Consider the following 12186-nt stretch of genomic DNA (forward strand, 5'->3'; position numbering starts at 1 on the left):
ATTGAAGGTGTATGGGCACTTATAAGACCTTTACCCTGATCAGTCAACTTCTTCAATGTGTGCCGGAGTGATTTCTATAACTCCTCTATAGGAGAAAATGTAGTAGGGAGTCTTTAGAGCAGTGGTCTCCAAACTGTGGACCTCCAGCCGTTGCAAAACTACAACTCCCAACATTGGCTATCTGGGCATGCTGGGAGTTGTAGTTTTGCAATAGCTGGAGGCCCCATGGCTGAGAAATACTGCTGTAAGAGGACTTCCTGAGATGATGTCAGGGGGAAAAAAGGATTGGGCATTCTGGATTTCAGCTGCCAGACTCCAAGCTTTCTGGCAAAGGCTTACCTTACCACTCCTAGTTCACAACATCAGGCAGAACATTCATGTCTATGGGGTGAATAGATAACTGACGACCGACGGCTATTAAAAGGAAAGATTTCTATTACTCCCCTATAGGAGAACACGTAGTAAGGAGTCTTTAGAGCAGTGGTCTCCAAACTGTGGACCTCCAGCTGTTGCAAACCTACAACTCCTAGCATGCATGGGCAGTCACGGCTATCCGGGCATGCTAGGAGTTGTAGTTTTGCAACAGCTGGAGGACCCTTGGCTGAGAAACACTGCTGTAAGGGGACTTCATGAGATGATGTCGGGGAAAAAAGGGGGGGTTGGGCATGTTGGATTTCAGCTGCCAGACTCTTAGCTTTCTGGCAGGGGCTTACCTTATGGCTCCCAGTTAACACGGGACCGACAGCTATTGAAGGTGTATGGGCACTTAAAGCCTTTCCCCTGATGAAATCAGCTAACTTCTTCAATGTGTGTCAGAGTGAATTCTATAACTCCCCTATAGGAGACTAGAATACAGGGGCTGTATAGGTCATCCTGCATTTACCAATAGCCTTCAGATATGCAACAAAGTAGTCTCTGAAAGCTGCATCCTGCTGATAGTGTGTGGGCAACTGGGACCCCCCACCGTGATCACCATGCCGCACACCAGTGTTCAGATGTGACAGCGTCCTTTGGATAGGGGATAAGACGTCAAGGGGTGGAGTACCCCTTTAAGACAATTAACAGTTTCCTCCTTCCTCTGGATCAACGCTGTATTATAAGCCTAAATATGAACTGGGCTCCCTAAGCATCTACTTTCGTTATTTTGGCAACAAGGATATAAGTCAATGTCGACCTCGTAATGTACACCCTGTAATATATACTGTTCCCTGAAATGTCGGTATGTGAACTTCTGCTGGTGACACAGGAACCACATGTTATCTGAACGCTGCAGACTTATCTGGGTCAGAAAGATGGTAGAACGACCCTCCCGTATCTCTCTCTAATCAGCTTTTAGCTTTACTATGGAAAGAAAAGACACATCGCTCTACAACATAAAGTTTTTGTTTTGTGAAGATCCATACAGCAGCATATACTATGGGTGTCATATTATAGTGCCATACAAGACCCACAACTCTTATTTTTTCCCCATTATCAAAGCTGTAGGAGGCTAATTTTTTCCAGGACCAGTTGTACTTTTTACGGGACTCTTTGTTTTACCACAAAATAAAACGTGAAAAAAAAAAAATTATAAAAAAAAAACCATTTGTGGGGTGAAAAAAAAAAATGTATGCTATTTTGAGGTTTTCTAATGTACAGTAAGGCTATGTCCACATGGCGGGATACGTGCGGAATGTCCGCATGGAAAACACGGGTGATCAATCTGCACATTGCTTTGGTGGCACTAGGACTGCTAGGAAATGCGCCATCTCCATAGACAGCAATGCATTTTCGGGCGCAAGCCGCAGAAACATTGAAACGGTTCTAAAATTGACATGTTGCTTTATTCTGTAGGTCAGCACAAGTACTTTGCATCACCAAATTATGACTAATGTTTGTACTCTCTTTTTAATTTTCTTTTTTGTTTTATATATGTCTCTAAGACAGTGTTTCACCTACCAGGGTGCCTCCAGCTGTGGCAAAACTACAACTCCCAGCATATCCGGACAGCCAAAAGCTGCTGTATTCGTACCCTGTCTGTTCCTCTGCCTGTGGCATTGTTTAGCACAAGGCAGCATGGTATCTCCCTAATGGGGGGGGGGGGGGGGATCAAGTTCATCCTATAAGCCTAGTGCAGTGTTTCCTAACCAGTGTGCCTCCAGCTGTTGCAAAACTACAACTCCCAGCATACCCGGACATCCGTAAGCTGCTGTATTTGTACTCTGTCTGTTCCTCTGCCTGTGGCATTGTTTAGCACAAGTCAGCATGGCATCTCCCTAATGGGGGGGAATCAAGTTCATCCTATAACCCTAGTGCAGTGTTTCCTAACCAGTGTGCCTCAAGCTGTTGCAAAACTACAACTCCCAGCATGCCCGGACAGCCAGGAACACTGGTTGGGAAACACGGCTCTAAGACATATCAAAAGTTTATTTTCAAGACCATGCCTTTTTTTATCCTTCTAGGGAACTTCATTATGTAATCTTTTGATTGCTTTAACAGTACACGGTCATTTTTTTTTTTTTTTTTTTTTGTATTATATCTATGTAGGGAATCTCAAACGTTATTATAAAAAAAAAATCAAATAAATAAATAAGAGCTCCAACCCTCATACAGATAGATGATTACACATTACATGGTGATAAAAAACTACCACATCCTGATGAGGTTTAGGACTGTGCTGGATTCCTCTATATAGAGCTGAGGCTGAGTGTCGAAAGGAAACAGGAAGAAATTAGCAGGTTTCCGGTCCGCCAGCGATGGGCACCATTAAGCAACCCAAATATTTGGCAGAGATAGAATAACACTGTACGGACAGAATGAACTTTGCACGTAGTTTCCCAACTCACCACAAACTGGTGTGATACTGTACATAGGAGAACAGAGCGGACCCTGTCCACCACGTGTCTGCACTCGACCGATACAAAACAAACAAGAAGCGGTATAGCTGAGACGAGCGTGCAAAATGGCTCACTCCAGCATTTATATTGTATACGATGCTATAAGAATAGAAGGCCAGGGTCCCCATGACTGGCACAAGATCAGAAAATCATGACTTCTTTCTTCTCCAAAAAGCACCACTCTTCTCTATGGTCAAGTCTGGTATTACAGCCCAGTTCCGTTGTAGGGCTTTTCTGATTTGTGTGTAAATTAAGCTTAAAAGGGGTATTCCAGGGAAAAATGTTTTATTTTTTTTTATTTTATTTTATTTTTTGTTTATATATCAACTGGCTCCAAAAAGTTAAACAGATTTGTAAATTACTTCTATTAAAAAAATCTTAATCCTTCCAATATTTATCAGCTGCTGAAGTTGAGTTGTTCTTTTTCCATCTGGCAACAGTGCTCTCTGACACCTCTGTCTGTCTCGGGAACTGCTATAGGGAGTTGCTTCTACTCTGGACAGTTCCCGAGACAGGGGGTCATCAGAGAGCACTTGGACAGAAAAGAACAACTCAAATTCAGCAGCTCATAAGTACTGAAAGGAATAAGATTTTTTTAATAGAAGTAATTTACAAATCTGTTTAACTTTCTGGAGCCAGTTGATGCATATATATATATATATATATATATATATATATATATATATATATATAAAAGTTTTTTTCCTGGATATCCCCTTTAAAGGAAATCTGTGTCACCAGTGTCACCTGCACTAACCTGTCGGTACCGACAGGTAGTGCAGGTGACACTGATGACAACGGTACTTACCTTGTCCCGTTCCGTGGTGGGGGTCTTCGGTAATCTCCGTTATCTCCGCTCGGGGCACCCGGCTTGGGGCATGGGCGGAGCTCAGTGACGTCACCACTGCTGTTCTCTCACAGCGGGACCCAGCAGGGAGCAGCAGCGGTGATGTCACCAAGCTCCGCCCGTGCTCCAAGCCGGGTGCCCAGAGCGGAGCTAATGGAGAAGATTACCGAAGATCCCTGCCACGGAACGGGACAAGGTAAGTACCGTTGTAATCAGTGTCACCTGCACTACCTGTCCGTACTGACAGATCAGTGCAGGTGACACTAGTGACAGATTTCCTTTAAATGGGCACTGACATTAAAATATATATATTATTTTTGCATATGATACAGCAGGTAAAATAAATAAGATTTGGAATTTACGCAGTCACGCCCCCTCCCATAGACTTGCATTGAGGTGACGGGGTGTGACATCACACGGGGGCGGAGTCCTGACGTCACGGACTTCCGTTCCCGTGGTCGCGACCGAGACGCTCCAGCGCTTCCGGACAAGAAACAGGTGGGTGCCGCATGCAACATTGCGGGGGTCCCCAGTGGTGGGACCCCCGCGATCAGACATCTTATCCCCTATCCTTTGGATAGGGGATAAGATGTCTAGGGTGGGAGTACCCATTTAAAGCAAAAGGATCAGGCACTAAGATTGAACATTCGTCTCCTCTGACACTGCAGGAAAGTTAGGAAACCTTATACACAATATGGAAGGACGCACCGCCAAAATTGTGCCAACATTCTTCTAGTATTTATTGCCAGCTTTACAGAAAAAAATATAAGAATATTTAAAGTAATTTAACCCTTAAAGGGGTACTCCACTGGAAAACCTTTTTTTTTTTTGCTGTATACTGCAGAGGAAGTTCTTTTCTTTTTGCTTTTCCTTTTGGTCTGACCACGGTGCTCTCTGCCGATACCTCTGTCCATTTTAGGAACTGCCCAGAGTAGGATCAAATCCCCATAGCAAACCTCTCCTGCTCCGGACAATTCCTGACATGGACAGAGGTGTCAGCAGAGAGCAATGTGGTCAGACAGAAAGGACATTCAAAAAGAAAAGAACTTCCTCTGTAGTATAAAACAGCTGATAAGTACTGAAAGGGTTAAGATTTTTTAATAGAAGTAATTTACAAATCAGTTTAACTTTCTGGCACCGGTTTATTTAAAAGAAAATGTTTTCCAGTGGAGTACCCCTTTAAATAGTATGGAGTGTCTGACATAACACAGATAAGACAAAAGACAACATCTAGAAAAGCCTACTCCACACAATCCACTGTGTGAGCCTACTGACTTGTATCTCCAGTCTTCTCAGAATCACCTCAGCCCAAGCCATTTCCTGGTGGATGAAGCCTTACTTAAAGGGGTACTCCAGGGAAGTTAAGAAAAATTCATGTGGTTTTGGCGGCTCCTGTGGCAATTGTTGTCTCCTAAATACTTTTTTTCCCTTACCTGCAGCACAAACTACAACTCCCAGAATTCAGTGGAGTTCTGTGTAATGGCTGCCAGCCAACTGCTTTCACTATCTGTGTGCAGGCTTAGGCTGGGTTCACACTACGTTTTCTCCCATACGGGAGCGCATACGGCAGGGGGGAGCTAAAACCTCGCGCTCCCGTATGCCTTCGTATGCGCTCCCGTATGTCATTCATTTCAATGAGCCGGCCGGAGTGAAACGTTCGGTCGGCTCATTTTTGCGCCGTATGCGCTTTTACAACCGGCGCTCCCGTATGGGAGAAAACGTAGTGTGAACCCAGCCTTACACTGCAGATCACACTCACACTCTCACACACACACACACACACACACACACACACACACGGGGAGATTTATCAAACTGTGTGAGAGAAAAAGTGGAGGGATCTTCCCACAGCAACCAGCTAACAAGCTGAGGTAAAGTGAAAGCTGAGCTGTGATTGGCTGCATATGGGGAAATCTCTCCACTTTTTCTCTCACACAGTTTGATAAATCTGGGCCACTGTACATGTCTTTTCTTTTAAACAATGCCTCCTGCTATGAGTTTTTCTGTGTTCTGAATGGCAGCATATTCAAAAGAAAAACAGCAGCTATGTGCTCAGTTGTGACTAGGAATCTTTCCTCTCACAAGCTCCTCACACCGGTAGGGGAGGGGTGGCTGTACAGCCAGAGCTCTAGCCCAATCATGAATCAGACATAGATCAGGTGATGTTGTCTTGATGGGAGGGGCTGCTCTCACTGAGGAGACAACGTGGATCTAAAAAATGAATTTTTCTCACACTTCCTGCATGTAAGTGAGAGCTGAAAGAGGAAAACTGTTGTATATAGCTAATGAATGATATTTAGACAAATACATAGGTTGGTGAGAGGGAAAGAATGGGCTATGGATTTAGTTCCCCGGAGTACCTCTTTAAGTACTTAGGTCAGGTGCCTATAACCACACGGGGACTTCTGCGGATTACCCTCACGTTCCTTGACTCACTGGAAAACCAAGAGCTATTCTCAGAATCTCTCCAAACCTTGTAAACTGGAGGCTGAGATACAACTGAAGGTCGCAACGTTCCGAGTCAGTAACTCTGCAGCTAGTATGAATTGTATGGAGAACAAAGCTGATCCTTATACCATCCCCTTTAGGACTGTTTGCACCCCGGCTGTATGGCAGAGCACTGTATGTCACTGTAGGGTTCCCCCATACAAAAAAAATATATATTATAATAATAAGATAATAATAACTGGTCAGCACATCCAATAGGGTGAGTAAAGAAATCCCGGCACTCACAAATGATGCTAAATCACCTTGGGTGTTTATTCACACATAAAGAAAAGGTGTTGCGACTCGCAGGACGCGTTTCGGTCAACTGATCTGTTGACAAAGGCCACCTGTTGGCCAAAACGCGTCCTGCAAGTCGCAACACCTTTTCTTTATGCGTGAATAAACACCCAAGGCGATTTAGCATCATTTGTGAGTGCCGGGATTTCTTTACCCACCTTGCTGATTACCTGTCCGCGGGCACCACGCCACTGTGGCGAGTGCTGACTCCCTGCTACCTTTAGCACATCCAATAGGACTGTTACATATGTATGTAAAAATATATATATATTATAATAATAAATAATAATATATCATCCAGAAGACCAGTCCGGACATACACACAAAGATATCCTGGATAACAGCACCGAGACCAGAGACTCAGAATCTTGTATAGGACTGGTGCTTATTTGGTTCCCCATGGTGCTAGACCGGGGAACTAAATAAACAGCAGTCCTATTAAAGATTCTGAGTCTCCAGTCTCGGTGTTGTGATGCAGGATATCTTTATATAGAAGTATTTTTTTCTGTGATATGACAGGTACGCCCTTATAGATACTGCTGTATGTAGTACAGCATAATCCGTTTTTCATTAAAGTTAGGTTCACACAAGGTTTGTGCCTCACCATTCCCGCTATAGATCGTTTAAAGGAGAAGTCTCATACTAAAAAACTTTGATCCCCTTCATATATATCCATGGGGGAGCAGAAGATTGCCGAATGGCTCCCCAGAGATATATGGTGGGGGTCTTGACACGCCGCTCCCAGGGAGAGCTGGGGGCCCCGTACAGGAGAACGCGGTGGGCGCCTGCGGTCAGACCCCCCTCATTCTAAAACTTAAAGGAGAACTCCAGAATATAAAAATTGTCCCACATACTGCCGACAGTAAAAAGTAGCCGGTAACCGGCTCCGGTCTCTGCCGCGATCCTCTTCCTGGTAGCTGGTGGTCGGAGAGTCATACTGCACTCAGCCAATCTACAGCCGCAGTGAAGTCCCGGCTCGGCCGGCGATAGGCTGAGCGGCAATGTGACGTTTTCGGCCCCAGCAGCAGGAGCCGGTATAGTGAAGAATTTTGTGTCTTAAAGCGTTCTCACACTGCCGCTCAGCCTATCACCGGCCGAGCCGGGACATCACTGCGGCCGGTGATTGGCTGAGCGCACTATGACTCGCCGACCACCGGAAACCAGGAAGTGAATCGCGGCAGAGACCAGCGTCGGTTACCGGAGGAGCGAAGGAAGGTATGTACCTGTTTATTTTTTTTACTGCCGGCAGTATGGAGGACAATTTTTATATTCTAGAGTTCTCCTTTAAGTGAACAACCACACAATTGTGTATGCCAAACAAGAATGTTAAAAAGTTTTTTCTTCTTTTATATTTATATTTTATAACATAAGTACAGCGTACAGCAGCATCCGTTACCAAATACTTTTTTCCCTTGAAAACGTATAAGTTTAACAGACAACAAAAACGTGGTGTGAACCTAACCGAACTTTATAAGAAGAAAAAAAAAGACAAAAAACTGACTACTGGATCCTTTTTTTTTTTTTGGTGTATACAATAGCGTTGTTGCTTACAGCTAAATTAAATGTACTGTAATGGAAAAGGACACAAAATGTGTGAATCCGCCCTTAATCAATAGCCTACTTGAAGAACTGGTATACCCACTTTTACTAGTGATGTGGAAAAAAATATATATATATTTTTGCTGCCATGCGGAAAATTCATATAGCTAAAACTAGAAACTATAAGCACCAGGCTTTGAAACAACATCAATCTAGTCCAGTGTTTCCCAACCAGTGTGCCTCCAGCTGTTGCAAAACTACAACTTCCACCATGCCCAGACAGCTGAAGGCTGTCCGGACATGCTGGAAGATGTAGTTTTGCAACAGCTGGAGGCACACCGGTTGGGAAACACTGGACTAAACATACTGTTAGCCCAAGGCAGTGTTCCGCAACATGTGGTTCCCCAGCTGTTGCAAAACTACAACTGCCAGACAGCCGAAGGTTGGAAGTTGTAGTTTTGCAACAGCTGGAGAACCACAGGTCGGGGTATATTGGCCTAAGAAAGCAAAGTTAAGTTTAAAGCATTGCCCTCTTAAATGCGGTAGGAATAAAAAAAATAAAAGAGCAAATTATTCACAACACCTGTCCTCAGGTTTGGTGTGGTATTACAGCTTGACTCCATTCACTTTAAAGGAACTGAGCTGCAATACCACACACAACCTGAGGACAGGGGTGGTGCTGTTGGAGGAAGAAATAAGCTTTGTTTTTCTAATTCGCAATAACCCCTTTACACTATGACTGACCATTCAAACTTCTGAGAAATCATGATCCAATTCAAGAATAACCTCTTGAAAACCCGAGACTCTTAAGGGAATTTCGAATTATATTTCAGTTTTAAATGGGTTTTCCAGGGTTAGAAAAACATAGTTGCTTTCTTCCAAACACAGCGCCACACTTGTCCAGAGGTTGTGTGTGGTATTACAACTCGCCTCCATCTATTTTTAATGGAACTGAGCTGAGTCTGACCACAGTGCTCTCTGCTGCCACCTCTGTCTGTGTCAGGAATGGTCTGGTGTAGGAGCAAACCTCTCCTGCTCTGGACAGTTCCTGACATGGACAGAGGTGTCAGCAGAGAGCACTGTGGTCAGACTGGAAAGAACTACACAACTTCCCCTGGAGCATACAGCAGCTGATAAGTACTGGAAGGATTAAGATTTTACTTTCTGGCACCGGTTGATTTGAATTTTTTTTTCCCTTCGCCGGAGTGCCCCTTTAAATTCTCACCTCAGCTGTTCAGTAATAATAAGGATCTCTCCCAGCTGCTCCATCTCGTTGGCTTTCTTCACAATGGCCATGTTGAGTGTATCCATTGCTACCAAGAAAAAAACAAAAACATAAAAGATGAATAAAAAAGACCCAGTGATAAAAAAAAATCCCAGCAATGCAGAAAATCTCAGCCCTGTCCTCAGCTATTTACAGTCATCAATGGCATTGTAGACAATTGTGCAATCCGCATTAACTATTTAGACCGCGGTCAGGTTTACAGTCAATGACAATGTTGCATGTATAAATATATGCAACATATAAGAATGTATTATTATTTTTATTATTATTACTATATGATTTTTATTATAACAAATGTCATGAATTTTTGCTTTTTGAATAAAAAAAAAAAAACAAAAAACAAAACTAAATTATATTGGCCAACTTATACTATGTTAATGTACACAACTAATGACAAAAAAACTAACAAACAAACAAACAAAATTTGTATGCAAAACATTAAAAGTAGATGTCTCATACTTAAAATTACAGACAAATTTATCCCCCTATCCGCAGAGTCGGGGCTCGAGCAGTCGAACGTCCTGCAATCTAAAACTTATCCCCTAAGCAGTTTTACCTGTAATTTTAAGTATGAGACATCTCCTTTAAAAAGAGGTATTCCGGTGGTGATGACCACAGTGCTCTCTGCTGACATCTCTGTCCATTTTAAGAACTGACCAGAGTAGGAGAAAATCCCCATAGAAAACATGTGCTGCTCTGGACAGTTCCTAAAATGGACCGAGATGTCAGCAGAGAGCACTGTGGACATGATGTCAGCAGAGAGCTCTGTGTTCCAAAAAGAAAATAATTTCCTCTGTAGTATTCAGCAGTTAATAAGTACTGGAAGGATTAAGATTTTTTAATAGAAGTCATTTACAAATCTGTTTAACTTTCTGGCACCAGTTGAGTAAAAAAAATAAAAAGTTTCCCACCTGAGTACCCCTTGAAGGGCTCATTCATACTGCCAGCGTGCTCTCCTAAAGGGGAGCTCCGGCAGTCTGTGTGTCCGAAGGAGACCAAAAAATAGACCAAAAAAATACTGCATGTCCTATTACAGTGTTTCTCAAACCAGGGTGCCCCCAGCTGTTGCAAAACTACAACTCCCAGCATGCCCGGACAGCCTTTGGCTGTCAGGGCATGCTGGGACTTGTAGTTTTGCAACAGCTGGAGGCATCCTGGTTGGGAAACACTGTCCTATTATTTTGTCTCCATTTAACTCCTGCAAAAAAGCAGACATCCGACGGTCTCTACTCAAGTCAATGGGATCCATCGGGACCTGGCAGTGTCAGTTGTGCTCTGACCTGTTAAAGGGGTACTCAACTGGAAAAAAAATTGTTTTAAATCAACTGGTGCCAGAAAGTTAAACAGATTTGTAAATTACTTCTATTTAAAAATATTGATCCTTCCAGTACTTATCAGCTGCTATATGCTCCCCAAGGAAGTTGTTTTCTTTTTGAATGTCCTTTCTGTCTGACCACAGTGCTCTCTGCTGACACCTCTGTCTATTTTAGGAACTGTCAAGAGCAGGAGAGGTTTGCTATGGGGATTTGCTCCTACTCTGGACAGTTCCCGACATGGACAGAGGTGTCAGCAGAGAGCACTGTGGTCAGACAGAAAGGACATTCAAAAAGAAAAAGAACTTCCTGTGGATCATACAGCAGCTGATAAGTACTGGAAGGATTGAGATTTTTAAATAGAAGTAATTTACAAATCTGTTTAACTTTCTGGCACCAGGTTATTTAAAAAATAAAATTAAAAAAAAGTTTTCCACTGGAGTACCCCTTTAAGGGCTAATTCACACTGCCGGCGTGCTCTCCTAAAGGGGAGCTCTGAGGCTAGGTTCAGACTACGGAATCTCCGGGCAGAAAATTTCCGCCCAGAGATTCCGAGTGCGGCCAGCGCTGACTGAATCAGTCGGCGCTAGGACCGCGCGGACACTGTAGTCTCCAATAGACTGCAATGTGTTCTACGCAGATTTCCGCCTGAAGAAAGAGCAACGCCTTTCTTCATGCGGAAATTTCCAAGCGTATTTTCCGTTCACAAATTCCGAAGTGTGAATTTGTGAACAGAAAACCATTCACTACACTATACATTTTAGCAAGCGGAATTTCTGCCTGCAATTTCAAAGCAGAATTGCAGGTGGAAATTCCGTAGTCTGAACCTAGCCTGACAGTCGGTCCGTAGGAAGGACGGGAGTTGAGCAGAGAAAAAATACTGCATATACTATTATTTTGTCTCCATTTAAAGGGGTACTCTGGTGGAAAACTTTTTTTTAATCAACTGGTTAAACAGAAAGTTAAACAGATTTGTAAATTACTTCTATTAAAAAATCTTTATCCTTCCAGTACTTATTAGCTGCTGAATACTACAGAGGAAATTCTTTGCTTTTTGAATTTCTTTTTTGTCTTGTCCACAGTGCTCTCTGCTGACACCTGATGCCTGTATCAGGAACTGTCCAGAGCAGGAGGAAATCCCTATAGCAAACCTATGTTGTTCTGGACAGTTCCTGACACGGACAGAGGTGTCAGCAGAGAGCACTGTGGACAAGAAAAATAAAAAAATTCAAAAAGCAAAAAATTTCCTCTGTAGAATACAGCTGCTAAAAAGTACTGGAAGGATAAAGATTTTTTAATAGAAGTAATTTACAAATCTGTTTAACTTTCTGGCACCAGTTCATTTAAAAAAAAATAAAATAAAATAAATAAAAAGTTTTTCATTGGGGTACCCCTTTTAACTCCTGTAAAAACCGGACACCCGATGGAATCTACTCAAGTCAATGGGATCCTGGTGGAGTCACTCGTGCTCTGACCTGTTACGGGTCTGTTCAGTGCCGAAAAAATAAAATATGACAAAAAAATAACAATAAAAAAAAAAAA

General features: G+C 43.0%; 1 protein-coding gene across 3 annotated transcripts in view; it reads right to left on the reverse strand.

Annotated features, from left to right (window-relative positions):
* Window positions 1–12186, reverse strand: part of DEPTOR (DEP domain containing MTOR interacting protein) — an 82249-nt gene that overhangs the window by 47992 nt on the left and 22071 nt on the right. For 2 of the 3 annotated variants that reach the window (XM_056522667.1, XM_056522665.1), the window contains one exon: window positions 9272–9359. In XM_056522667.1, coding sequence (XP_056378642.1) covers window positions 9272–9357 — 86 coding nt within the window. In that variant the 5' untranslated portion in view covers window positions 9358–9359. Of the gene's footprint in view, window positions 1–5156; window positions 5255–9271; window positions 9360–12186 lie in introns of those variants that run through there. The other variant, XM_056522669.1, reaches the window with a different exon arrangement.

Source organism: Hyla sarda, chromosome 5, assembly GCF_029499605.1.
Source record: "Hyla sarda isolate aHylSar1 chromosome 5, aHylSar1.hap1, whole genome shotgun sequence".
Classification (NCBI taxonomy): domain Eukaryota; kingdom Metazoa; phylum Chordata; class Amphibia; order Anura; family Hylidae; genus Hyla; species Hyla sarda.